This window comes from Dryobates pubescens, chromosome 26, assembly GCF_014839835.1.
Source record: "Dryobates pubescens isolate bDryPub1 chromosome 26, bDryPub1.pri, whole genome shotgun sequence".
Lineage (NCBI taxonomy): Eukaryota > Metazoa > Chordata > Aves > Piciformes > Picidae > Dryobates > Dryobates pubescens.
The window spans coordinates 77563-105536 of NC_071637.1; the positions used below are offsets into that span (position 1 = coordinate 77563).

At 58.2% G+C, this 27974-nt stretch overlaps 1 protein-coding gene across 1 annotated transcript in view; it reads left to right on the forward strand.

Moving 5' to 3' along the window:
• Positions 1–2692: 2692 nt before the first annotated feature.
• Positions 2693–27974, forward strand: part of SAMHD1 (SAM and HD domain containing deoxynucleoside triphosphate triphosphohydrolase 1) — a 45038-nt gene continuing 19756 nt past the window's right edge. The window contains exons 1-7 of the mRNA XM_054173672.1: positions 2693–2886; positions 2982–3048; positions 13956–14028; positions 18274–18434; positions 20932–21047; positions 22223–22293; positions 23788–23943. Of these exons, the coding sequence (XP_054029647.1) occupies positions 2709–2886; positions 2982–3048; positions 13956–14028; positions 18274–18434; positions 20932–21047; positions 22223–22293; positions 23788–23943 (822 nt within the window). The 5' untranslated portion in view covers positions 2693–2708. The remainder of the gene's footprint in view (positions 2887–2981; positions 3049–13955; positions 14029–18273; positions 18435–20931; positions 21048–22222; positions 22294–23787; positions 23944–27974) is intronic.

The window sequence follows — 27974 nt, forward strand, 5'->3', positions numbered from 1 at the left end:
AAATCGACAGATTGAATCTGGAAATCCTGTGCTTTGATTCTGAACTCTACTGCATTGTGGGGAAAACTTGGTTTCTGCTGGTTATGTGAGGATTCAGTTAAAAATTCTGTTGGTTTGATGTTGACACTGCAGGTTCCTCATAAAAATCAAGGTGTTGCTGCAGAAAATAGCCTCACTGAGTCTGGAAATCCTGTGCTTTGATTCTGAACTCAACTGGATTGTGGGGGAAAACTTGGTTTCTGCTCGATTTTGACAATTTAGGCCAGAAATCTGCTTCTTTTATGTTGCAATAGCTGTCTTCCTATGATACTTTACAAGTTTCAGGTGGAAATCGACGGATTGAGTCTGGAAATCCTGTGCTTTGATTCTGAACTCTACTGGATTGTGGGGGAAAACTTGGTTTCTGCAGGTTATGTGAGGATTTAGATAAAAATTCTGCTGGTTTGATGTTGACACTGCAGGTTCCTCATAAAAATCAAGGTGTTGCTGCAGAAAATCGCCTCACTGAGTCTGGAAATCCTGTGCTTTGATTCTGAACTCTTCTGGATTGTGGGGGAAAACTTGGTTTCTGCTTGTTTTTTTTAGAATTTAGGCCTGAAATCTGCTTTTTTTTGGTTGAAATAGGTGTCTTCCTATGACAATCAACAACTTTCCTCGGTAAATCGACAGATTGAATCTGGAAATCCTGTGCTTTGATTCTGAACTCTACTGGATTCTGGTGGAAAACTTGGTTTCTGCTCGATTTTGACAATTTAGGCCAGAAATCTGCTTCTTTTATGTTGCAATAGCTGTCTTCCTATGATACTTTACAAGTTTCAGGTGGAAATCGACGGACTGAGTCTGGAAATCCAGTGCTTTGATTCTGAACTCTACTGGATTGTGGGGGAAAACTTGGTTTCTGCAGGTTATATGAGGATTTAGATAAGAATTCTGCTTGTTTGATGTTGACACTCATCCCAAGTTGATGATTTTTCAGCTTTCTGTGCTCTGCCAGCGAGCTCCTAGGGGCACAAGGAGCCGGGAAGCACTGCCAGGGGAGCTGCCCTGGGGGCTGGGCAGGGCTGGTTGCTGCTGGGGCGCAGCAAGGTGCTGGGTGAGAAACTGCATCCTGCATCATTTATCTTGGGGCTGTGTTTCTCTATCATCTTCCTTTTAATTACAAATGCTATTATGATTATATTTTATGTCTGCTATTAAGCTGTTCCTGTCCAGAACAGTTCAACAAGGCCAAAGGCAAGGTCCTGCACTCAGGTCGGGGCAATACCAAGCCCCGAGTGCAGGGGAAATGAGGAAGAAATTGTTGGCAGCGAGAGTGGGGAGAGACTGGCACAGGTTGCCCAGGGAGGCTGTGGCTGCCCCCCTGGAGGTGTTCAGGGCCAGGCTGGATGAGGTCTCAGCAGCCTGGGCTGCTTCCTTAGCTCCCGCTCGTCGTTCCCGAGCCTTGTTTCTGGCTCTTTCCCGCTTCGAGCTCATCCTTCGCTCCTCGCGTTCAGAGCAGCTCCTCAGAGGCTCCTTCAGCCTCCATATTCGCCCCTCGGGGGAAGGGCAGCGTGAGCAGCGGGCTGCCGGGGTTAGCGGTGTGGAGCGCGGTGGGGCAGCGGCAGCGTGAGCAGGGGGCTGCCGGGGTTAGCGGTGTGGAGCGCGGTGGGGCAGGGGCAGCGTGAGCAGGGGGCTGCCGGGGTTAGCGGTGTGGAGCGCGGTGGGGCAGCGGCAGCGTGAGCAGGAGGCTGCCGGGGTTAGCGGTGTGGAGCGCGGTGGGGCAGCGGCAGCGTGAGCAGGAGGCTGCCGGGGTTAGCGGTGTGGAGCGCGGTGGGGCAGCGGCAGCGTGAGCAGGAGGCTGCCGGGGTTAGCGGTGGGGCAGGGGCAGCGTGAGCAGGGGGCTGCCGGGGTTAGCGGTGTGGAGCGCGGTGGGGCAGCGGCAGCATGAGCAGGGGGCTGCCGGGGTTAGCGGTGTGGAGCGCGGTGGGGCAGCGGCAGCGTGAGCAGGAGGCTGCCGGGGTTAGCGGTGGGGCAGGGGCAGCGTGAGCAGGAGGCTGCCGGGGTTAGCGGTGTGGAGCGCGGTGGGGCAGCGGCAGCGTGAGCAGGAGGCTGCCGGGGTTAGCGGTGGGGCAGGGGCAGCGTGAGTAGGGGGCTGCCGGGGTTAGCGGTGGGGCAGGGGCAGCGTGAGCAGGAGGCTGCCGGGGTTAGCGGTGTGGAGCGCGGTGGGGCAGCGGCAGCGTGAGCAGGAGGCTGCCGGGGTTAGCGGTGGGGCAGGGGCAGCGTGAGCAGGGGGCTGCCGGGGTTAGCGGTGTGGAGCGCGGTGGGGCAGCGGCAGCGTGAGCAGGAGGCTGCCGGGGTTAGCGGTGTGGAGCGCGGTGGGGCAGCGGCAGCGTGAGCAGGAGGCTGCCGGGGTTAGCGGTGTGGAGCGCGGTGGGGCAGGGGCAGCGTGAGCAGGGGGCTGCCGGGGTTAGCGGTGTGGAGCGCGGTGGGGCAGCGGCAGCGTGAGCAGGAGGCTGCCGGGGTTAGCGGTGGGGCAGGGGCAGCGTGAGTAGGGGGCTGCCGGGGTTAGCGGTGGGGCAGCGGCCCGGGCTCCCCGGCATCTCCGCCCACCGCAGGGCCTCGCCGCCCCGGGGCCGCGCGCTCCGGGGGGCCGCGCGGCGGTGACGTCAGAGCGGCGCCGGTGCCCCGGGCAGCCGAGCGGGGCGGGCGCGGCGCCTGCGCGGGCAGCCATGGGAAGCCCGGCGGCGGCGGGCTGGGGCGCGGCTCCCGCCAAGCGCGCGCGGCGCGGGAGCGCTCCGGACGAGCCCCGCGGCCCCGGCGACCCGCGGCTGTGGGACACGGAGCGGCTCTGCCAGCACCTCCAGCGCAGCGGCGTGGCCGAGCCCGGCCTGCTGCGCCGCTTCCGAGGTAGCGCTGGGGCCCGGGGCCGGCAGCGGGGCCTGGGGCCGGGCGGCCCCTCGGGGCGGCAGGGCCCCGCCGCTAACGTGTGCTTGCTCCCGCAGAGAGCGGAATCACCGGGAGCATGCTGCTGGACCTGCCGGCCTGCGCCCTCGAGGTCACCCGCGTCTGGTAAGAGCCGGGCCGCGGGGTGGAAGGGCGGTGAAAGGCGGCCCCGGCTCCCGCCGTCTCGCGGTGAGCCCCCGGGGGTCCCCCACCGCCGCGCTCGGGCACGCTTCCTCCTCGGAAGCAGGAGGAGGAGGCGGAGGCTTCGCCCGGGGCTGCCGCGCCGGGAGGCCCCTGCGGGGCGTGGGTGCCGCGGGAGCTGCCGCGGCTGGCAAGTTCTGAGAGAAGGAAGTCTCCTGACCTCAGGGGGTGGCCTTGTCCCGGTTCCACTCTGATGCCCGGGGGACCGCAGGGACCGGTGGAGCGGGTGCGTGGGACGGGCTCCGTGTGTGATGCTGAACCTCCAGAACAGTTTTCCTGCTGCTCACCCAGCCCAGCTGCTGCCCACCTAGCCCAGCTGCTGCCATCCTGAGCGTGGAAGCTTATGCCCGGTAGCTACGAAAAGCAAGAAAAATCTGTTCACGAAGCTTCCGTGCAGGGAGCAGCGGTAGCACAGTAACCTTTTCGGTGTGGATTGGAGCACCCGCGTGAACTGCAGGGGCTTTCGTGGGAGCTTTCCGCGGAGTCTAGTGGATGCTGCTCCCGGTCTGGTGCAGCAGCAGCGGTGGTGGTTGGTGTAGCAGGTAGGTGCTGGGCTCTCTAGGCTGGCTTCACCCACCCCAGGACAGCTCCCACGGTTGCTGGGACTTCGCTGTGCCTGCTGCAGTAGTTGTGCTGCCGCGGAGAGGGAGGCTCTGTGTGCCCTGAGGGGACACAGGTCCGGGGGCTCAGTGGCCACCCTGAGCTGCCGCGGCACCAGCGAGAGGGCACTGCGGCCAAGTCTTGCAGCCAGCCTGCTAGCAGGCCCGTGAAAACTGTCGGCCTCTTAAAGCACGTGGAGATTGTTCTTGTTCCTGGCAGGAGGGGAGTTACACGCCGCGAAACACTGCACTTTGCCTGCTGGTTGTTAGGCTTTCTTGCTCTTCTGCTACAGAGGAGAGTGCAAATGGTTGCTGTCATCCTGCCTGTCTGAAGGGCTCCCTCTGCACCCCTGGTGTCAGGTTTGGTCACCTCTGCTGGGCTGTGAGCATGCTTGGCTAGCACATACATCCTTTTGCCTTCTAGTATTTGCCTTGCTGCTTTGCTAACCTTGTTGACCCTGCTTCCTCCAAACATCTTGCACCACTGCTGCGCTGCAGCTGTCTGCTCACGTTGTGGCTGGGGGACCTGAGGCAGTTTGGAGCGTGGTTATCTGGCAGCACATGCCAGTGTGGGGCTGCTGGGGGTGTTGAGTACTTCGGCTTGCAGGTTGGGGTCCTCGGCTGAGAGCCCTGTGCTGAGCCTGAAGGGCTCCATCTCTTGCCTTGGGACGTCCTGGACGCGGTTGCAACTCGAGAAGGGTGAGCTGGAGGGGCAGGTGTCTGGGTGTGGCCGTGGGGAGATAAAGCAGAGGTGGTGTGCCTGCAGGTGATAAGGCAGAGGGCTTGTGCTTCGGAGGAGGGAAGGTGGTGAGTCCTTAAGGTATCTTTGGTTTTGTTGGGAGCAGGATTTTAACCGCAGCCGTTTGAAGTGTGCAGCTGGCTGGTGTGGTGAGGGAGGCCGCTAGAGGCTGTGTTCCCGCGGGGTGAGGTAATTGCCTGCCGTACTAATCGGCTGCTGGGTTTGGTTTAGAGGCTTACCAGGCGGCTGCCTGTAGCACCTCGTGGCATCAAATGCCTTTGCAGACGCAACAGACGCCTGCAGGGCGTCAGAACACCGTGGGGCAGGCAGTGGGCAGGCAGGACAGGAGAGCAAGGAGGTCGGTGGTGGAGAGGAGCTGGGCAGAGCGCTCCGCACGGAGGGGGTGGTGCTGGGGGCCTGCTTTCACGAGGTGCTTCCTTCTGAGCTCTTGTTTCTCTGGCTGTCAGTGTGAGCTGGGTGAGAAGGTGCCAGAGCCTTCTGCTTGTTTCAAACAGCTTTGCAGTGTGAGTGGTCCCTTTGCCACGTGTCCTGCCCCCTGCACACCTTGTCTTGCTGCAGCTTCCCCCCTGTCCCTGGGATGGGTCAGGGATGAATGTGCATATTTGCTGTCATTCCTGGAGGTCCAGTGGGGAGAGCTGGGGAGGAGAGGGGCCTGGAGGCGGTGCTGTGGTTTTCCCAGGGGGCCTCCTGTGCAGGGAGTGGAAGTTGTGTGGTGTGCAGTGTGCCATGTGCTAAGTACAGGCGATGGGGAGGGCTGGCTGACCTCTGGAGTGGTTCCTAATGGGTGCAGCACAGGGGGGGTCTCATCCTCATCATCTGGGGCATGAGGGAGGGTGCAGATGAAGCAAAGAGTGGTGGAGGGAAGAGGATGGAGAAGTGTCTTTAAAGGTCCCTTCCAGCTCAGCTCATCCCAAGTGTCAGTTGTCACCGTTCGGAGGCAGCCAGCAGCAGCGTCAGGCATCAGTGCTTGGGCTGCTGGAGGAGCCCTGCCTGCAGAGTGCTGGGAAGCCACAGGGCTGGCCCCTGGCTTGTGTGCAGCCTGCTGGCTGAGCTGGGCTGGCCAGGTAGGCATTAGGTGAAAAACCCTCCTGCTGTGGTCTTCTGTTTGCAGAAGGGTAGAGAGAGCTGTGCCACTGACCCTACGGTGAGCAGGCACAGGAGGGCTGTGCTGACAGCCTGCTTGGTGTGCTGGAGCCTGAGGGGTTGATGGAGGCAGGGCAAGGCAGGGGTCCTGCGGTGTGGCAGGAGGGGACATCTCAGCCTGCCTGGTCAGGTGGGGGTTTGGGCTCTTCTCCTTAGTCTCAGCTGATAGGAGAGAAGATGGCTTGAAGTTGTGCCAGGGGAGGGTTAGTTTGGAGAGGAAGAAAAACTTTCTGTGCTGCAAGAGTGGCCAGGGATTGGCAGAGGCTGCCCAGGGAGCTCGTGGAGTCCCTGTCCCTGGAGGGGTCCAGGAAGCATGGAGCTGCAGGAGAGGGTTCAGTGGCCATGGCAATCAGATTGCAGGGGGACTCGATGGTTGTAAAGGACTTTTCCAGCCTTGATGGCTCTGTGGCTGGGCTGTGCTCGCTGTGCACAGTGCCTGCTGTGCTGCTTTGGCCTGGGAGCTAACTTCCCTCCTAGTAGCTGTGTTGTGGCTTTGTGCTGGTGACTGGGGGACACTGCAGTTACTGCTGAGTAGCACTTTCTGTTCCTCACCCCACCCCACCAGTGAGGACATCCCAGGCTCTCTGACATCATGCTCAGCGTATCAAGCAGGGGCAATAAGGAGTGGGAGGAGGTTTGGAGCTGCAGTGTTCATCTTCCAAAGTAACCAGGATGGAGCCTTGCTGGCCATGGCTCAGCTCCTGCCTGCTGGTGGGAAGTGGGGAATGAGTTCCTTGTGCTGTGCTGGCACAGGTGGCTTTTGCTCTGCCTGTTACACTCTCCTCAGCCCAGCCCAGGAGTTTTCTCACTCTTAGCCCTTCTGATTCTCTCCCCATCCCAGTTCTGGGCTGGGAGGCAGCAGCTGTGTGAGGCTGAGGTGCTGGCTGGGGTTGCACCCTGGCCCTGGCAGGTGTTTGCTTATCTGTGCTGGCAGCAGCACACAGCTGGCCTGGCTCTGCTCTGCCTGTACTTGCAGGGCCTGGGGATCACACCCCTTCCTCCTCATCTCCCTGCTTGTCTTCCAGTTAATGTTCAGAGACTCTCAGGGATCCTCCATCCAAGCCCCTGCAAAGCAGGATCACTTAGGGCAGCTCACACAGGAACAGTGTTCAGGTGGCTTTGGAATCTCTCCAGAGGAGACTCCACAACCTCTCTGGGCAGCCTGCTCCAGGGCTCCAGCAGCCTCACACCAAAGAAGTTTCTCTTCATGCTGAGGTGGAATTTCCTGTGGCTGGATTTCCATCCCTGCCCCTTGTCCTGTCACAGGGCCCCACTGCAGAGAGCCTGGCCCCCTCCTCCTGACAGCACCCTTCAGGTACTTGCAGGCATTGATCAGGTCCCCTCTCAGCCTTCTCTTCTCCAATATGAACAGCTCCAGGTCTGTCAGGCTGTCCTCAGGTGCTCCAGTCCCTTCATCCTTTCTCCTCATTCAGCATCTCTGTGGCCTTTAGAAGTACAACCCAGTGCTTCAGAGCAGCAAGCTGTGTCCTGCCCTCAGCATGGCTGTCCCTTAGCCCTGCCTCTACCCCTCAGCTCTGTAGTCCTGCCTCCAGTCCCTTGTGCACTTTGTGACCCCAGTGTCTTTGGGGGCAGTTGTTACCCAAGGGCCACTGTGCAGTGGTGCTGCTGCCCCTCTTGCAGCATTACAGATTGTTCAGCAAGCAGGGAGCAGAGCCCAGCCCCCACCTCACTGCAGCCTCCACTCAGGGAGCTGCAGAGAGCAATGAGGTCTCCCCTCAGCCTTCTCATCTCCAGGCTGAACACCCTCAGCTGCTCCTCCCCAGCCCTCTTCTCCAGACCCTTCTCCAACCTTGCTGTCCTCTGGGCCTGCTCCAGCCCTCAAATGTCCTTCTTGGAATGAGAGGCTCAGAACTGAACCCAGGCCTCAAGCTGTGGCCTCCCCAGTGCCCAGTCCAGGGCCATGATCACCTCCTTGCTCCTGCTGCCCACACCAGTGCTGCTCCAGGCCAGGCTGCTGGTGGCCACCTGGGCACCCCCTGGCTCATCGCCAGCTGCTGTCACCCTTTTTGCTGGGCAGTTTCCAGCCACTGAGCCCCAAGCCTGGAGCCTTCCTGGGGTGGTTGTGCCCCAAGTGCAGGACTCAGCCCTTGGCCTTGTTTATTGGCCTCAGCTGATGGATCCAGCCTGGCCAGGTCCCTCTGCAGAGCCTCCCTGCCCTCCAGCAGATCAGCACTGCCACACAACTTGGTGTCATCTGCAACTTGCTGAGGGTGCCTCAATCCTCTCATCCAGATCACTGATCCCCACCTGAGGATCCCCCCAGCTGAGCCCTGGGGATCCCCACCTGTGACCAGCCACCAGCTGGCTCTCACTCCATTCCCCACCACCCCCTGGGCCTGGCCATCCCCCAGTGCTTTCCCCAGCAGTGCCCATCCAGGCCTAGGGCAGCAGTTGTGTCCTGAGGATGCTGAGGGGAGCAGTGCTGAAGGCTGTGTGGCAGTGCAGGCAGAGAACATCCACAGCCTGTCCCTCACCCACTGACAGGTCACCTTGGCATGGAAGATCAGGAGCTGCCCTTCCTGAGGCCATGCTGGCTGGCCCTGCTCTCCTGGCTGTGCTGTGGCTGCTGTGTTATGGCACTCAAGGGCACCTGCTCCATGTCCTTCCCTGGCACTGAGGGCAGACTGACAGCTCTGGAGCTCCCTGGGTCCTCCTTCCAGCCCTTCTTGTAGATGGCCTCAGCTTTGCTGGGCAGTGCTGGAAGGTGGCTTGGGGAGCACTGCCAGCAGCTCCTTCAGCACTCTTGTGTAGCCTATTCAGCCCCACAGACCTTTGGCTGCAGGGGTCAGCAGCTCCCTCACCATTTCCTCATGGATTCTGGAGGTCTCATTCTGGCCCCCTCCCTGTCCTCCAGCTCAGGGGGCTGGGTGCCCAGGGAACAAGGGAGTTCTGCTAGAGAGTGAGGCAAGGAAGGCACTGAGCACCTCAGCCTCTTCCTCATCCTTTCTCACCATGGTTCTTCCTGCACCCAGCAGAGGATGGAGACTCTCCCTTGTCCTGCTGCTGCTGTGTGTACAGAGACATTGGATTGTCTTGAACAGCAGCAGCCAGGCTGAGTTCAGTTGGGCTTTGGCCCTGCTGATTTTCTCCCTGCACAGCCTCACTGCATCTTTGTAGCCCTCCTGAGTGGCTCTGCCACCTCTTCCAGAGGCCACCAACTCTCCTTTTGCTCCCCAGCCCCAGCCAGATCTCTCCATGCAGCCAGCCCCCTGGCTCCCCAGCTCCACGGGTGGGGACAGCCTGCTCCTGTGCTTCTGAGCCTTCTGTCATGGGCTGAGCTCATGCCTGCTGCAGCAGTGGGAGTGCTGGGGCAAAGCCTGATGGGGATTGAAGCTCAGGTTGCAGCGTGGGAGGCTTCCTGCTCCAGTGGCTGCTGCTGGGTTCCAGGTTCTTTTGGGCGCCCTTTCTGCTGGGGTGGCAGCAGGACAAGCGGGGACAGGGCAGCAGTTTGTGCCTTGGGCTTTTGGCTCTCTTGCTGCACCCTGCTTGTCCTGCGCACAGGCTGAGGGGATGATGCCTCTGCTACCATGGGTCTCTGACTGCAGATCAGTAAACTCTACTCTGCCCTTTTCTCTCCTCTCAATCCTGAGTCTTTGAGTGTTACTTTTCCCTCCCTCCTGGGTTGGGGCAGTAGCCAGGTTACCCTGCTGGATTGGTCTGACCTGTTCTGTTCTCATTCCAACCATCACAGCTTCCTTCCTGAAGAGTGCCCAAGCTTCCTTGCCCTCAGGGCAGCCTCCCAAGAGACTTTGTCAGTCTCCTGAGCAAGTCAAAGTCTGTCCAAGGTGTCCATTTTACTGCCCTCTCCTTGTGTCCCCAGGGACTGAAAGCTGTCATCCCATGGTCACTGTGCCCAAGACAGCCTCCAGCCACTGCTTCCCCCATGTGTCCTTTCCTGTTCACAAGCAGCAGGTCCAGGGTGGAGCTCCCCCAGCAGCTGTGTGCCACCCCCAGGAGCCTTTGGCACTGTCCTCTCTCTGCTGTGCTCCCAGCAGACATCTGGGGAGCTGAAGTCCCTCATGAGAGCAAGGGGCAGCCACCATGAAACTTCTCCCAGTGCTGACAGAGCTGTTCAGCCATCCTGGCTGCTGACTCCCTCCAGGCAAGCAGCCTTGTTGGCCTTTCCCCTGATCCTTATCCACAGGGCCTCAGCCCTACCATCACCTTCACTGAGCTGTGTCCCTGGCAGAGCTGGGCCACCCCCTGCCTCTCCTTGCTGCCCATCCCTTCTGAGAGGTTGGAGCTGTGGCCTGCAGTGCTCCAGCTGTGTGAGCCAGCCCCCAGGGACCTGGCATTGCTGCACTCTGGCCTCCAGCTGCTGCTTGCTGCCTGTGCTGGGTGTGTTGGTGTGGGTGCTGCTGCTGCCTGCCATCAGGGGAGAAGTTCTGATTGCTCCCTGAGTGTTCACAGCCACCTCTGTGGTGACTAAGCTATCACTGAGCCCTGCTGCTGCATGGATCACCATCCCCAGCCCCACTGAGACTCTCACTGAGACCCCCACTCCTCCCTAGCAAGCCCAGTCTCCTCCTCATCCCTCCTCCAATCGAGTTTAAAGCTTTTTCCATGAGCCCTGCAGGATTCTTGTCTCAGTCCTTTTACCCCTTGGAGACAAGGTTGCCCCTCTGTGCCAGCAGGCCTGGTGTCTTACAGGCCAAGCTGTGCTCAAAGAACCTAAAGTCCTGCTGGTACCACCAGTCTCAAAGCCAGGAATCCATCTGCTGACTCTGCCTGTCTAAACCTCCTCCCTCCCTGCAGCTGGTGGGGCAGAGGAGGTCTCTGCTGTGCTGCTGAGCCCTCCACCAGCTCTCCCCAGGCCCTGAAATCTCTCTCACTTGGACTTGATTGAAGTTCATCACTGCCTACCTGGAAGATTATTAAGGTGCAGTAGTCCAAGGGCTGGACTAGGGTGGGACATTTTCTCTTGATGTCCTCAGTTGTGGCCCCAGGCAGGCAGGAGGCTTCCCTGAGATTGATCTGGTGTGTGGCTAGGGTCTGCTGCTCCCTTCAGAAGAGAGTCACTTGTGACAGGGCTGTTTGTCTTCCCTGAGGCTGTTTTGGTGCCAGGTGTGGCCCAGCTAAGCCTTGGCACCTCCTCTGAGCCTGGTGGCTGCTCCTTCCTGCAGAGCTGTTCTGCAGGGGCACTGGGGAGGTGTGCAGGCTCCTGGGGTGAGGTGCCAGGCAGGTCCTTGGCACCACCACTCCCTGTGCTCCACATCACCACTTTCAGCAAGTTGAAGAGAGGACAGGGAGCCCTTCATGTCCTGAGCTCTGTCTGCCTGCTGGCCCTCTTTGGAGCAAGGGAAGGGCTGGCTCCACCTCTCTCTGCCTTTCCCAGCCCTCAGCCTGTCCATGTCCTGGGGCAGCTCAGCCTCCAGGCTGCAATGCTCACCCAGTGGCCCTGCCCCCAGGGCTGTCTGTGGCAGCCTCCCTTGGGAGGGCACTCCCTGCAGCTGGGCACTTGCATGTTTGCCTGGCAGCTGCGTTTGGGTGCTGACCTTTACATCAGCAGAAGGGTCATGGCACCTGCTCCAAGCTACCCCCTGCACTGAAATGTCCTTTTTGGTGCTCCTGAGTGGATCCAGCAGGCTCCCCAAGGCCTGGCTCCCCAGCAGCACTGCTCTCAGCTTCCATGGCTTGAAGGAGAGCTCCAGAAGCAAAGTGAAGGTAGATGGCTGGAAGCAGATTGCTTCTGGCTTTGCTCTCCCTGAACTGTTCCTGAAAGTGGTGATGGAGCTGCTTGGTTGCCAGCTGGAGTGCTGGTCCTGGCTGAGCCAGCCATACCTGTGGGCATTGGCTGTGAGCAGCAGCTGAGTTGCTGGCTGGAGCTCACAGAGCAGCTGCAGTTGCTTTTCATGGGGAGCATAAGGGTAGGTGTGCACAAGCTTCTGGTTTGCTGACTGCAGAAGAGTTCCTTGGCTCTTCCACCAGGCCAAGGCTCTCAGCAGAGAGCAGGGAGGACAGGCAGGTGCAGGTAGTCCTCCTCTTGTCCCCAGTGCTTGCTGCTTTCCATTACCCTGTAGCAGTGAGCTCTCAGGAGGGGGGTTGTGAGTGTGCCCCCAGCCAGAGCTGCTGCAGTACCACACTGCTCTGGCCATCACCACTGCTGCTCTTCACCTTGCTCCTGAGTCAGAGCAGCTGAAGACTTGTGGTGAGCTGTGGGCAGCCCAAGAGCTCCCTGGCAGGGGAAGGGGTGCTGAGTGCTTGAGACTAAAAGCTGCCCAGCAGCAGCTCAGGTGTGTGTGAGGTCAGTAGTTCATGGGCTGGAAATGCTGCAGGACTCCATGAAAGCAGGGGAGGTGCACCAAGCAGTTTGCTGGGAGCTGGCACTTTGCAGTGCTGCTTTCTGTTAATGTTTTAAACCCAGAGACTGCTACAAAGCTGCTCTCAGGAGGGTTACCTGCTGGAGAGTGTCAAAGGCAGCAAACTGGACGTAAGTGGTGAGGTGTTTGCTCTTCTCTCAGGGCTGAAAGCATCCTGCTGGAGGAGGAGGCTTGCAGGCAGTAAACAGGAGTGGCTGTGATGCTGCCTTATCTCTGCCTCCAGCCTGCTCCTGCCTGAGCCCTTGGGCTGCCTGAGCCCTGGTAGCCTCTCTGGCTCTGCTGGAGGGGCCCTTCAGGTCGATTCAAACCGAGAGTAAAGCATCCTGGCAACAGAGAGCCCCTAACTGGCAACCAGGTTGCAGCATCTGCTGAATTCCCCTGGTTCTGCTGGGGGTGTTGCAATTGATGTACATCAAATTCAAGTTAATTTGGCCAAATTAAACTGCTTTTGTTACAGGGTTGCTTGAGGGAAGGAAAGGTGTGTAAAAAACACTGGCATGTTTTAGTTGGAGTTTTTCAGCCTGTCAACTGTTTGCTGCTGAGGCACTGCACACTGTCCTTCTGCAGGAGGTCAGAGAGCTTCCCCTGAAAGAAACTGATGCAGAAGTGGTGGATTTCCTGCTGTGTCTGCTTCTTGGGTCTTCCACTGCTTGACAGAAAACTGCTGGAGCCGTTTCCCCTCTTCTGTGCTCCACTTTACTATCACAGAGCAGTAGGAGCTGGAAGGAACCTCTGGAGATTATCCAGTCCAAGCCCCTGCCAGGGCAGGGTCAGGCAGGGCAGGGTGCACAGGATGGTGTCCAGGGGGGTTGGGAATGACTCCAGAGATGGAGACTGCAGCACTCCCCAGGGCAGCCTGCTCCAGGGCTCCACCACCCTGAAAGAAGTTCCTCCTCATGTCTGGATGGAACTTCTGACGCTCCAGCCTGTGCCCCTTGCTCCTTGTGCTGCCACTGGGCACCACTGAGCAGAGCCTGGCCCCATCCTGCTGCCAGCCACCCTCTGAGCATTGCTCAGCAGGGCTGAGATCCCCCCCCCAGGCTGCTCTTCTGCTCCCAGAGCAGCAGCAGCAGCAATGAGCACAGCTCAGCTGCAGTTGGTGTCTCTCTCTCAGGTGTTCCCCTCAGCAGGACACTTCTCAAGGGCTCCAGGGAGCAGCCTTGGGCAGCCCCAGGCTGGCTTCATGCTGTGAGCTGCTCCAGGGAGCAGCCTTGGGCAGCACCAGGCTGGCTTCATGCTGTGAGCTGCTCCAGGGAGCAGCCTTGGGCAGAGCCAGGCTGGCTTCATGCTGTGAGCTGCTCCAGGGAGCAGCCTTGGGCAGAGCCAGGCTGGCTTCATGCTGTGAGCTGCTCCAGGGAGCAGCCTTGGGCAGAGCCAGGCTGGCTTCATGCTGTGAGCTGCTCCAGGGAGCAGCCTTGGGCAGAGCCAGGCTGGCTTCATGCTGTGAGCTGCTCCAGGGAGCAGCCTTGGGCAGCACCAGGCTGGCTTCATGCTGTGAGCTGCTCCAGGGAGCAGTCTTGGGCAGAGCCAGGCTGGCTTCATGCTGTGAGCTGCTCCAGGGAGCAGCCTTGGGCAGAGCCAGGCTGGCTTCATGCTATGAGCTGCTCCAGGGAGCAGAGCCAGGCTGGCTTCATGCTGTGAGCTGCTCCAGCCTTCATCTTAAAGCCCCAGCAGTGCAGGAGCTGAGTCAGGACAGGGAGTCTGACCCAAACCGCTGGGAAGCAGCTCGGAGCCTGCCAGCAAAGCAGCCAGAAAGCTCTGCCCTGGCAAAGCCAACCTGTGCCAGCTCCCTTCTGCCACCACCTCTGGTGCCCTGTGTTAACTGCTTGCAGCCTGTGCCTGAGGAAGCTGCAGGGGTGGCTGTTGCTCTAGGAGAGCAAACAGAGGCCAGAGCCAGATGGAGCTGGAGAAGTCATTCTGTGTGTTGCCAACTGCAGAGGGCAACAGGTGGCACACACTGCTCTCAGTGGCTTTTTCTCTCCTTTCTAGCCTCCCAGCTGAGAGACTGAAGGTGCTGGCTTGCCTGAACAAACTGAGGCAGCAGGACATGGATGTCATGAAGGTAAGTGACCATGGATGAAGGTGGCACCAGTGCCCAGTGGTGTCAGGAGGAGACCGCTGCAGGGCATCTCTGGTGCCTGCCGTGCCTGGGCAGTGCCAGCTGGTGCTGTGCAGAGCTGCAGCCTGAGCCTTCTGCTTTGAGACACCACGATAAGGAGAAGGACTGGAATCATCAGCTGAGAGCATTCTGTGGGCACCTGGTGCTTGAGAGAGATGGATTGAGCAGCTGAGCTGTTTGGAATGTGTTGAGAAGCTTCTCCTTGTGTGGGGACAGCCCTTGAGTGGCTGCTGCTTTGGCCCCAGGCCTGGGTTAAGTCTCCTCCTCACTTGCAGTGTGTGCCCTGTGCAGCAGCTTCTCAGTGGTAGGTGTTGGTGTAACTGGGGCCAGGCTTGCAGGCAGGCTGCACATCTGCTCGAGCCCAGGCAGCTCTGTGGACAGAACTCAGGACAACCACAGTGTGAAGTTATTTTCCCTGCTGCTTTGAGGCCAGGGTTGATGGTGTGTGTTTATCTTCTCTGGGGTTACTCAGATGTCTGCTGAAGAGCACTCAGGGATGGTCAGGGAGGGCTTTCATACTGCAGTTGCCTAGGGGTTTGCACCTCATTTAATCAGGCTTCCACTCTGCCAGCTCCAGCTCTCCCTGGACTTTGGAACCCAGGAGCAGTGTGAAGGCAAACACTGGGTGTCTGGGACATGCATTGCAGTGTCCTGCTTTGGAAAGCCACAGAAACATTCAGGTTGGAAAAGAGCCTCAGGGTCACCAGGTCAAACTGAGAACCCTGCTCTGCAAGGGTCACCCCTAAACCACAGCCCCAGACACCACATCCAGGCCACCTTCAAACACCTCCAGGGTTGGTGACTCCACCACCCTCCTGGGCAGCCTGTGCCAGTCTCTGACCACTCTTTCCATGGAGAAATGTTTCCTACTGTCCAGTCTAAGCCTACCCAGTCCTAGCTTGAGGCCCTTCCCTCTTGTTCTGTCACTTACTACCTGGGAGAAGAGACCAGCAACTGAATGAAGAGAGGAATTCTCTCCAGTGCTGAGGTTTGGAATGGCACAGCAGCTGATGACATGTTCAGAGATTTTGACCTTAATTCCCTCACCCTCTGCAGCAGGCAGCCCAGTTAGAGCTCCAGCTGAGCACTGCTGTGACAGACAACAAAAAGCATTGTTACAAATATATTAATGGTAAAAAGAGGGCAAGAAGAACCTCCACTCCTTATTGGACCTGGAGGGGAACACTGTCACTGAAGATGAGGAAGAGGCTGAGGTCCTGAATCCCTTCTTTGCCTCCATTTCCAACAGCAAGGCAGGAGGGCTGCAGGACAGCTGGCCTCCTGAGCTGGCAGATGGAGGCAGGGAGCAGTGCAGGTCCCCTAGGATCCAGGAGGAAGTAGTTAGAGACCTGCTGAGCCACTTGGATCCCCCCAAGTCCATGGGACCGGATGGGATCCATCCCAGGGTGCTGAGAGCTGGCAGATGAGCTGCCAAGCCACTCTCCATCATTTTTCACCAGCCCTGGCTCACTGGAGAGGCCCCAGAGGACTGGAAGCTGCCAAGGTGATGCCCATCCACAAGCAGGGCTGGGAGGAGGAGCCAGGGAATGCCAGAGCTGTCAGCCTGACCTCAGTGCCAGGCAAGGTTATGGAACAGGACATCCTGAGTGCAGTCACACAGCACTCACAGGATGGCCTAGGGCCCAGGCCCAGCCAGCATGGAGTTAGGCAGGGCAGGTCCTGCCTGACCAACCTGAGCTCCTTCCATGCCCAGGGCACTGCCTGGTGGCTGTGGGGCAGGCTGTGGATGTGCTCTGCCTGCACCTCAGCAAGGCCTTTGCCACCATCCCCCACAGCAAACTCCTGGCCAAGCTGTCAGCCCCTGGCTGGGACAGCAGCTCTCTGAGCTGGGTTAGGAACTGGCTGGAGGCTGAGCCCAGAGAGTGGTGGTGAATGGTGCCACAGCCAGCTGGCAGCCAGGCCCCAGTGGTGTGCCCCAGGGATCAGTGCTGGGCCCCAGCCTGCTCCATATCTTTATTGATGATCTGGAAGAGGGGATGGAGTCCATCAGCAGTGAGTTTGCAGCTGACAGCAAGCTGGGGGCAGGAGTTGATCTGCTGGAGGGTAGGAGAGCTCTGCAGAGGGACCTGGACAGGCTGGGCAGATGGGCAGAGTCCAAGGGCAGGAGACTGAACACATCCAAGTGCCGGGTTCTGCACATTGGCCACAGCAACCCCAGGCAGAGCTACAGGCTGGGGGCAGAGTGGCTGAGAGCAGCCAGGCAGAGAGGGACCTGGGGGTGCTGATTGACAGCAGCTGAACAGGAGCCAGCAGTGTGCCCAGGGGGCTAAGAAGGCCAAGGGCATCCTGGCCTGGAGCAGGAAGAGTGTGGCCAGCAGGAGCAGGGAGCTCATCCTGCCCTGTGCTCAGCACTGCTCAGCCCACACCTGGAGTCCTGTGGCCAGCTCTGGGCTCCTCAGGGCAGGAAAGAGGTTGAGCTGCTGGAAGGTGTCCAGAGAAGGGCAACAAAGCTGGGGAGGGGTCTGGGGCACAGCCCTGGGAGGAGAGGCTGAGGGAGCTGGGGTTGCTTAGCCTGCAGAAGAGGAGGCTCAGGGGAGACCTTGCTCTCTGCAACTCCCTGCAGGGAGGTTGGAGCCAGGTGGGGGTTGGGCTCTTCTGCCAGGCAGCCAGCAGCAGAACAAGAGGACACAGTCTCCAGCTGTGCCAGGGGAGGTTCAGGCTGGAGGAGAAAGTTCTTCCCAGCCAGAGAGATTGGCCCTTGGGATGTGCTGCCCAGGGAGGTGGAGTCCCTGTGCCTGGAAGTGTTCAAGAGGGGATTGGATGTGGCCCTTGGTGCCATGGTTTGGTTGTCAGGAGGTGCTGGGTGACAGCTTGGACTTGATCTCTGATCTCTGAGGTCTTTTCCAACCTGGCTGATTCTGTGGTTCTGTGATCTGGCCATGCTGGGCTGAGGTTTGGGGGGGGGAGGAGGTTTGCTGCCTGGCTCGGCCTTGGCAAAGCTGTGCCACTTGGCCTGGCTTGGGGGGTAGGGAAGAATGGTGGGAGGCCGGGGGGGGCACTGAAGGCTGGTTTGGTGGGGGGCCCTGGGGGGGCACTGAAGGCTGGTTTGGTGGGGGGCCCTGGGGGGGCACTGAAGGCTGGTTTGTTGGGCGGCCTGGGGGACATTGAAGGCTGGTTTGTTGGGGGGCCTGGGGGACATTGAAGGCTGGTTTGTTGGGGGGCCCTGGGGGGGCACTGAAGGCTGGTTTGGTGGGGGGCCCTGGGGGGGCACTGAAGGCTGGTTTGGTGGGGGGCCCTGGGGGGGCACTGAAGGCTGGTTTGTTGGGGGGCCCTGGGGGGGCACTGAAGCCTGGTTTGTTGGGGGCCCTGGGGGGGGCACTGAAGGCTGGTTTGGTGGGGGGCCCTGGGGGGGCACTGAAGCCTGGTTTGTTGGGGGGCCCTGGGGGGGCACTGAAGGCTGGTTTGTTGGGGGCCCTGGGGGGGCACTGAAGGCTGGTTTGTTGGGGGCCCTGGGGGGGCACTGAAGGCTGGTTTGGTGGGGGGCCCTGGGGGGGCACTGAAGGCTGGTTTGGTGGGGGGCCCTGGGGGGGCACTGAAGCCTGGTTTGTTGGGGGGCCCTGGGGGGGCACTGAAGGCTGGTTTGTTGGGGGCCCTGGGGGGGCACTGAAGGCTGGTTTGTTGGGGGGCCCTGGGGGGGCACTGAAGCCTGGTTTGTTGGGGGCCCTGGGGGGGCACTGAAGGCTGGTTTGGTGGGGGGCCCTGGGGGGGCACTGAAGGCTGGTTTGTTGGGGGGCCCTGGGGGGGCACTGAAGGCTGGTTTGTTGGGGGGCCCTGGGGGGGCACTGAAGCCTGGTTTGTTGGGGGGCCCTGGGGGGACACTGAAGGCTGGTTTGTTGGGGGGCCTTGGGCTCCATGAGGTGGCTGTAAGCTGGGTGTAGGTCTGGGTGTTTTGCATGGTGTAAACGGTGAGGATTTGTGCACACATTGCCCTTTGTGTTTCCGAGCCTGTGAGCCAGCATCTTTGTTTTGCCGCTTTGCAGAGGGGGAAATGATCTTCCTGTCTGCCCTGAAGCCAGGCCATGATGCTCCAGCAGAGAGCTGGCCAGCTGCTGGGCAGGGTGGACCAAGCCGATTGCCCTCTGCTATCCGATGCCTGAGCCTGCCCCCGGGCTCGGTCTGCGCGGCCGCATTGGGAAGGTTAATGGTGCTGGGGGTTGGCTTCTGCAGGTCTTTAACGACCCCATCCACGGGCACATTGAGATGCACCCCCTGCTGGTCCGCATCATCGACACGCCGCAGTTCCAGCGCCTGCGCTACATCAAGCAGCTGGGAGGGACTTACTTCGTGTTCCCCGGAGCCTCCCACAACCGCTTCGAGCACTCCATCGGGTGAGGCTCTGCCCCGGCGCTGCCCTGCGGGGTGCCAGCCCAGGGGCACCGGCGCCTCGCAGTGCTTGACAACACTGCTGGGGGTGGGGGCTCTCTGTGCTGGGGGAGGGGGGGCTCTCTGTGCTGGGGGAGGGGGGGGTCTCTGTGCTGGGGTGGCACTCTGGGTCTCTCAAATGTTCCTGGATGCCCTGTCATAGAACCACAGAATGGTTTGGGTTGGAAAGGACCTTAAAGCTCAGCCAGCTCCAGCCCCCTGCCATGGGCAGGGACCCCTCCCAGCAGCACAGGCTGCTCAAGGCCTTATCCAGCCTGGTCCTGAGCACCTCCAGAGAGGGGACAGCCACAGCCTTCCTGGGCAGCCTGTGCCAGGCTCTCCCCACCCTCACTCTCAACAATTTCTTCCTCCTCTCCACTCTGTCTCTCCTCTCCCAGCTCAAAGCCATTGTTCCTCATCCTGGCACTCTCAGCCCCTGTCCAGACTCCCTCCCCAGCTCTCCTGGAGCCCTTCAGGTACTGGGAAGCTGCTGTGAGGTCTCCCTGGAGCCTTCTCCAGACTGAACAGCCCCAAATCTCTGTGTGATTCTGGGTTGTACCTTTGGACTTCATTTAATAAAGACAAGGAAAGAACCCTCCAAGGTGGATCAATGGCAGATTTCCTTCCCCTGGCCCTTCCTCTTCTAATAATGAGAGTAATTAAAAGCTTCAAGTGCACAAACCCAGGAGGGTCCTGGGGCTGCTGTAGGTGACTTGCCAGGCAGTTGTAGTCCCCTTGCCTCACCCAGCACAGCCAAAGCAGTTTGTCTGCAGTGGTGGTGTTCCTAGCTCTGTGTGCTCTGTGCAGGTTGTCAGCTGCTAGCAGCAATGCAGTGAACAGAAATGAGCATTGGGTCAGTCGGGCTCCATGGAGGAGCTGGTGGAGGCAAAATGAAGCTTGCTCTGGAGGTATATCCCACTGGGGGGAGAAATCAGTCAGATAATATAACCTGGCCAGCCTGAAGCTGCTTTTGTTAGCACTGAAATACTGTGGAGTATTTGTGGCCTCTGCCCCTGCTCCCTGACACCAAGAGATGCCAATGGCTGTGCCAGGGGGTTGAGGCAGTGAGGCAGGCTGGAGTTGGTTGCATCTGGGCAAGCTTAAAAGGCAAAAATGTGAGGGATACAAGGAAAGCTTTCACAGCAGGAGTCTGGAACCTCCAGTGGTATCAACAGCCTTGGCTTGTGAGCAGTTGAGGTAATCTCTGTGGTTGGACAGTTCTCAGCTTGGTCATAGCTTCAAAGATTTCTCCAGTGCTAAAATAGAGAACTGGGCTTTGTGTGCTCACTGGTAAGACACCAGGCAGTCAGACTGGCTCTGACAGAGCTTCTGCCTCTTGTCTTGCTTTGAGATGTTCTCTAAGGGGCACTGTTGAGGCAAGAAGAAAAGGAAAGGAGTGTAGAGCTTCTGAACAGTTACAGGAGTGTGAGCCCTGGGTTCTCTCCTGCTGGTTTTGCATCCTGGGAACTGAGAAATCAAATACAAAGTGAATGGGAAGTAGAGAAGGAGCTGTCATAAGCTACTGCTGCAAGAGCAGTGTGGGAGAACAACAAAATGCTGTGGTGCCTGCTGGGCACCTTTGCAGCTGCACTCTCTGGGAGGCTGTGTGAGCTGTGAGCTGGACCACACTGCTCCTTCCTCCCACAGCTACTCCATGGCTGTGCCTTGGGACCTGCTGCAGGGGGCTGTGGTGCCCAGGGTTTGGTATTTCCTGCTTTTTTTGCTGTCCAATGTGTTACTGATGACTAAAACGATTGCAGGAAGTAGCTTAATCTGCACTGCTCTGGCAGGTCAGGGGTTGGGTGCTTGCTGTGTGCTGCCTCTCAGACAAGGGCTGGGACTTAACAGAACAAAGCAGAGTAGATCATAGAATCACAGAGTGTTAGAGGGTGGAAGAGACCTCCAGAGATCATCCAGTCCCACCCCCATGCCAAGGCATGGGCACCCAGGGCAGGTCACACAGGAGCACATCCAGGTGGGCTTTGGAAGTCTCGAGAGCAGGAGACTCCACAGCCTCTCTGGGCAGCCTGCTCCAGGCCTCCAGCAGCCTCACACCAAAGAAGTTTCTTCTCATGTTGAGGTGGAACCTCCTGGGGTCCAGTTTGTGTCCATTGCTCCTTGTCCTACCACAGAGCACCACTGAACAGAGCCTGGCCCCATCTCCCTACCCCACCCCCCATAGATGTTTGTGACCATTAATAAGATCCATTCTCAGTCTTGTCCTCTCCAGACCAACCAGCCCCAGGGCTCTAAGTCTTTCCTCCCCACACAGCTGTTCCAGTCCCTTCACCATCCTCAGCCTCTGTTGGACACTCTCCAGTAGCTCCCTGTCCCTCTTGAACAGGGGGGCCCTGGCACTGGGCAGAGTACCCCAGCTGTGGTCCCAGCAGGGCTGAGCTGCCCTGGTACTGTTCAGCCTGAAGCACTCTGTGTCCACTTCCCTCTCTCTTCTCTGCCCCCCAGGGTGGGCTACCTGGCAGGGTGTCTGGTGCGTGCGCTGAAGGAGCGGCAGCCGGAGCTGGACATCACCCCCAGGGACATCCTCTGCGTGGAGATTGCTGGGCTCTGTCATGACCTGGGTAAGCAGCACCTGAGATGACTCAGTGCTCTTTGTGAGCTACCTTGGCTGAAAAGCTGGCTGTGAGAGCCTGTTCTGGGCTGCTCAGTGCATGGCCGTGTTCTGAGCCAGGATTTATCAGTCCGTGTGCAGAGGCAGCTCCACGTGCCGAGCCTGCAGCCAGGCTCAGCCTGCTTCATGTGTCCATATGGGGCTTAGAGCACTGCTCTCTGTGGCTGAAGTGTCTGCTTCCTTCTGTGATGTCCTCAGGTCTCTTACACATTTCAGAGTGAAAGTGAGTGGCCCTTTCTGAAGGAGTCAGGTGATTGATCAGATGGGCTTGGATGATAGGTTGGACTCGATGATCTCAAAGGTCTCTTCCAACCTGGTTAATTCTGTTCTAATTTGCAACTAGCTCTTCAGGGCTGACACAGAGTCATGAAGGTGCTCAGTGTTGCTGCTATGCTTGCCTGTGCTGTAGGCAATGGCTGTGCAGCAGTACCTAAGGTGTCTTAGGAAAGGCTACTGGCTGTAGCTGGATCTTCCTTACCATATGGTCACCATAGCATCATAGAACAGCCTAGGCTGGAGGAGACCTCAGAGATCATCTAATCCAACCCCCAGCCATGGGCAGAGCTGCCTCTCAACTAGCCCAGGTTACACAGGGCCCCATCCAACCTGGCCTTGAACATCTTCAGGGAGGGGACATCTGCAGCCTCTCTGGACAATCCATTCCAGAGTCTTGCAACCTGCTAGTTGTGACCGTTTGAGGCTGTGCCTTTAAGGAAGAGACACTCTGGCCACAGCCCCTCTGGACAATCCATTCCAGAGCCTCACCACCCTCCTAGTGAAGAATTTCTTCCTAAGATCCAATCACTTCCTTCAATTTAAATCCATTTCCCTTGTCCTGTGGGTGGGTACTCTTGTAAATAGTCCCTCTGCAGCCTTCTGTAGGATCCCTTCAGGTACTGCAAGGCAACTTGAAGGTTCCCCCAGAGTCTTCTCTTCTTCTCTTCTCCTTCTCTTCCAGCCTCACAGCAGAGGTGTTCCAGCCCCTGGGCCACCTTTGTGGCCTCCTCTGGACTTGTTCCAACCTGTCAAGATCGAGACAAGCTGAAGAGAATCCAGATCCTTAACTTGCTTAAGAGCAGCCATGCCTCAGATTAAGCCTCTGCTTTTGTCATCTCTACCTTCCAGGCCATGGACCCTTTTCACACATGTTTGATGGGAGATTCATTCCACTCGCTCGCCCAGACCTGAAGTGGAAGGTAGGCTTTCACCAGGGCTTCCAGGAGCAGTAACTCAGCTCTAGAGTCTGCCAGTGATTGTGAGAACACAGTGATCATCTGGCCTTTGCTGTTGCAACATTGTAGTGGCTGCATTAATCCCCAGAACGTTGTCTTGCAATCTTGTGATTGATTTCCCTGTTGCTCTCTGCCTGCCTGGAGACTGTTGGCCCCCTCAGCGTGGCCCTGCGCAGACGCAGCGGAGCAGGGGAGGCAGCTGTTTGTCACCAGCACCTCTGCCCTGCAAGTGCAACTGCTCTTGAACTCCTGTGTACTTCCAGGAGGTGTCCTTGTATGTGCTTGTCCTGTCCCTGCAGGTGACACCCTGGGTGACCCAGGAGGGCTCAGCTGTGCTGTGTTTGCCGGTGCCTGCGGTGTGACCGTGCCAGGGGCTCTGGGCCAGCATTGTTGCTGACCGAGTGCAGGATGTATTTTACAGCTGCAAAGTTCCAGCTTACAGCTGGAGTTCAAGGCCAGGATGTTTAGTGCAGTGTGTAGGATTCAGACTTTGAGAGACTGCCAAGGTTCCAGGGGCTGCCTGCTGTGAATGAAGCACAGTCCAGCCCTTCCAGGCCTCTTTCTGCTTGGAGACTCTCAGCAGAGTCAGATGAGTGAACCTGGTGAGCTTTTGCCCAGCAGAGCTGGTTATCCTGTCTTGTAGCAGGGTAGTTCTCCTGCTGCTGTTTGCTAAAACACAAAATCCACAGCTGACTGTTGCAGAGCCTCTTTCTGGACTCTGGACCTGGTGATTTCCTCTTTGGTTCCATACAGAATGGACAGAAAACCACCCAGGAGCTGCCCTTGCACACCACTGAGCCCAGGTGTCCTGCCAGGCAGACTCCTGGGTTAGGAGAAAGTTGAGACCTGTCTTGGTTTTAAGGAGTGAGACAGGTGCTCTGCACCCCTTGCCAAAGGAGTCAAGAGCATGCTCCACAGCAGGTTGGAAAGCACTGGAAGTACTGCTCATAGCTCCATACAGCAGTACAAAGGCAGATAAAATATACAAATCCATGGTCCACCTAGGCCATGGTTCCCCAAAAACCTCCTTAGGCCAAAGCTTTCCACAGCCTCCCTCCAAACCAGGCCAAAACCCCAGGCCTCAAATGCCTGTGCTGCCCCCCCACCCCCATGCCAAACCCAAGTGATGCAGCTGGAAATTCAGCTTGCCAACTCCAGGCTGCTCAAGGCCCCACTCCCAAGGGGAGTCCCAACCCAAGGCCATTGCCAGAGGTAAGGCAGCCTGCCCTGGGAAGGGAGCAGGGAGGAGAGCGGGGCTGGGCAGCTGGTGCTGTTCCCTTAGAGAGGGGAGATGCAGGCACTGTGGGAACAAAATAACAAAAGATTGCACTTTCTGGTCCCCCCTGGCCCTGTCTGGCCTCTGGAGGTCTGTGCTCTGTGGTTTCTTCAAGCCATGAGAGGGCCCCACAGGAAGGAGGCTTCAGCTGTGCAGTGCAGCACTTGGTGTTCTGTCCACAGCATGAAATGGCTTCTGTTAAAATGTTTGAGCACCTGATCACTTCCAACAAGCTGGAAGAAGTCATGGAGTCCTATGGGCTTGTCCTGGAAGAAGATCTGAACTTCATCAAGGAGCAAATAGGAGGCCCCATCGATGAAAGTGCTGCTGGGAAGCTGGTGAGTCCCTGTCCTGCTCCTGTGGCTGTCCCTGCCGAGGTCGTGTTGTGGTTTGAGCTGAAAACTGCTCTGGGCTGAGGACAGAAGGAATTTGCCCCCAGGGAGTACATGAAAACACTTGCACATAATTGGGAGGTTAAATAGAGATACTGTTTGCAAAGGTGAATCAAATACGGAAGGTAAAAAGGCCAAAGGGTAGATATTTACATACTCAGAACTGGCCCTGGCTGAGCCCCACACTAGGCCAAGACTTTCCCCCAGCCCTGGGCCTGATTAGGCCAAACTGCCCCCCCCACCAAGACAGGCCTGAATGTTCCCCCCCAGACCTCACTGCCCCCCACACCAGCTGGCACACTAGGCCCAGCTACACAGCCAGGAGAAACCAGCTTGCCCACAAGGCTGCACTCCTCCCCAACCAAAGGGAGCAGAGAGGAGGGAGAGAGACAGAACTGCCTGGGAGGTCTCTTACAGAGTGTCCTGGTTTAATGAGCAGGCAGCAGAGTGCTCTGCTGCTCCAAAAGGGGCTACAGAATAACGCAGCTGAGCTGGACAGTGATGGAAAGTGCAAATGGAAAGGCTCTTCACAAACAGTTCCATAGTGGTGAGCATAGCAAAGCACATCAAACCCAAAGAAATCTTGGGCTTAACACACAAGTTCATCAAGCCAAGGCTTTACACAAAACTCCCTTTGTACCAGGCCAGCCAATTCACACCAGAACCACAGGGCTCTTCCTTCCTGGGGTTCACCATAAGCCCCAGAGCTCTTCCTTCCCCCACCTGGGGTTCACCATAAGCCCCAGGGCTCTTCCTTCCCCCCCACTGCTAGGCTGGTTCAGGTTGGCCAGGCCCAAACCGCCTCTCCTGAGGTTTCTCTCCCCTGAGGCCCATCAGGGCTGCCCTACACCACCCATGCCTAGGCCATAGGTGTGCAGTGCAAATAGCAGGAGATGAGATGTCTCTGCACAGGGATAGGCTGATGGGATGCGGCTGCTGTGGGATCTGCCTGGCTGTTGCAGCAGTCAGTGTCCGGAGGGAGACGGCAGCGCTGGTGGAGCCCATCCTGCTGGAACCCGGCCTGGGCCAGGATCTGTTGAGAGACAAGCATACCCTCCTCCCCAAGTCATTAAGTCACAAGGATCAGACCACTGACCTGTTTGCAGACCCTGACTAGCTCCTGAGGGCACCCCACTGGTGGTAGCTAAGGAGCCAAAAGGATGCAGCACCAGGGTGCCCGAGAATCACCAGGAGTCAGCCACGGCCCTTAACTCAGCAGCCTGAGGAGAGCCTCCTTGGTGTTCCATGTTGTTCTGCCACTGGTTGCCACCACACCACAGTATGGCAGCTTGTCCTGTTTTCCCTGAGCTGCCAGTGAACACTTGTGGTAAGCCTTTCCAGTGATGCCTCTGGGCTGGTTCCCTGCTGTTCCCTGAGGGTACCATCGGCCTCTCCACGTCCTCAGGGACGTTTCTCGGATCATGTAACAAAGGCCCTTGCCCTGATTTATCACAAACACAGCTGTGTCCCAAGGGCTGTCTGAAGCTTCTATCTGTCCTGCAGCTACTTGTTCTTCAACTAGAAGGCACAGGGCAGTGAGCTTTTCATGGGTGAGGGGCCCCTGGGGCCCCTGGTCCACCCAGACAGGCTTCTCTGTTCCCATGTTAATGCTGTGTGGGTTGCGTCACGCCCTGCAGCACAATGCCCCCTAGCACAAGTCCCTCGTGATTTTCACTGCCCCAAACAGTCTCTTCCTCATAGATCAAGGGGTGCTGTGGTCACATAAGGTCTAACTGTGCCTTTTTGCCCCTCAGGGTTGGTGATTACAACAGGTTTAGCACTCATGAAAGTGTTAGCAGCTCCACCAAGCCCCACTACACCCGTGTGGTTGGATGCCAGTGGCCAGGTGGCAGGGCGGTTGCGCTGCACAGCGATGGCAACGTCCGCTCCTGTGTCGAGTCATCCCGTGACTCCTGTCTGTGCAGGAGCCATGGGGTCCAGTGACAGCACACAGGTCATTAGTGGTCTCTTCTCAGTGATTGTCTGAGACCAGAACAGAGATGGTGGTCCTGTCAATCCAAATCTCTGTCAGCATGGACAGTCTGCTCTGCTCTAGAAACAGGACTCACAGAAGGTCCCAGTTGAGCAGTCTGAGTCCCTTCAGCAATTGTCACAGGTGGTGGTACAGTGGATATTAAAGCACATATTTGCCCAACATAATCAGCATCAATTAGCCCTACATCTACTTCTATTCCTTGAAGGGTGCCACTTGATTGTCTTACTAATGAAGCACTGAGCCCGTTGCCAGTGGGCCTCCATGCATCCAAAGGCACCTTGTGTGTCTTTGTGTCTGAAATAGTTACTGCATCTGCTGTGGATGCATCCATCCCTGCTGCTCCCCTGGTTTTGGATGATAATTTGTCACACAAGGTGGGAGCTGCTGAGCTGGATGTGCCCCAGTCAGGAATGGACTGCTGACCTTGGGGGGTCCTGGTGTCGCCACGTGCCCCTTCGCGTTCCTCTTGCCGCCGCCCTGCAGAAGCTGACCCCTCACATCCAGTCTACCTTTGCAGTGTTTGGCATCATGACCAGGCTTACCACAGCGAGCACAAGAGGAGTTTCTCCAGTTAGCTCCCAGCTGTGCTTTTGCTTGCTTACAATTAGCTTTCACATGTCCCTCTTTCCCACAGCTGAAACACTTCCCTGGGCCTCCTGATTTCAAGGCAGCTGCAAGCGCAGTCGTCTTAAAGTCAGTAGTGCCGACATTGGAGCAGGCAGCCGCCATATCAGCCACGGATGGTTCCCCTGGCAGCGCTTCAATGATTCTTTGGCAGTCAGCATTGGCATTGTCTTTTGCCAGCTGCCGACACAAAATGTGCCTGAGGCTTTCATCGTCGACCTGCGCCTCGATGGCGGCAGAGAGCCTTTCCACAAACTGCAGAAAGGGTTCCTTAGGCCCCTGTTGGGTGCTGGTGTACGGAGGCCGTGGGGACGCCAGCTCCATCGTCCTTCAAATGGCAGTCATGCCTGTTTTCCTGGCTCTGTGCCAGCAGGGAAGGGTGCCAGGGAGCTGCTGTGTCAGGGCTAGAAAACACAGCTCCTGTGCCCATGAGGGCCCCTGCCCCCACTCCCCGCAGGGGATCGTTCGGCTCCCTTTGCATGTTTTGTACTGCGGCCTTCTGGGCCAGTTTTTTCCAGTTAGATTCAAATACTGCAAAGAGAACAGGCTGGAAGATGATCTGTGCAAGGCGTTGGATGTCGAAGGGACACAGCACATCGGTGTCTAGAGCACGCAGAAGCTGCCTGGTTTCGCTGCAGTTCACACCGCACTGTGCTACTGTGGATCGCAAGTCCTGTACGGCCTTCCAGCCCAAGACCTGGTGCCCCGATCCCAGGGCTGCCTTTTCCCCAGGGGAATCGGTAGGATCATCTGAGACACCCATAGGAGAAAACTTCTCCTCTGTTTTAATAGACATATGTGGTGCCTCCAGCATTTCCACTAGATCCCAGTCACCCACCGCAGCGGCTCTCCGGCGAACCCGCTGCCAAAATCTGGCCGCCGAGAGCGGAGTCACGGTCGCGCTGCAGGGAGGCAGAGTGCGGGGAGCAGAGGCAGCAGGGGGCCCACAGCCCCCTCCCGCTCGGGTCTCGGCAGTCTTTCTCTGATTTAAAGCTTCCCCCTGGCTCTTGCCCTCGCTGTCAGATGGCAGAGAGGGAAATTGCTGTTGCAAAGGCTGTGAAGTCTGTAGATTGCTAGGCTGATTACATCCCTCTTGTTTCACATGTCCTTCGAGCTGCTCTCTGGGAGCTTGGTAAGCCAGGGGCACCTGAGCAAAGCCTTTGGGACCTTTCCAGTTCATAGGGAGTGTAAGTTGGTCATTAGGAGAAAGCTGCTTCTCAGCAGTGCCTCTTACTGAACCTGCTCCAGAGCAGCCGGGCGGGGGGCGGGCAGGGGGTGCCGGCGTGTCCTCTACGGATCCATTCGTCTCCCCCATAGCCAAGCCCATCCCTATTCCTTCCAGCTCCACCATCACTTC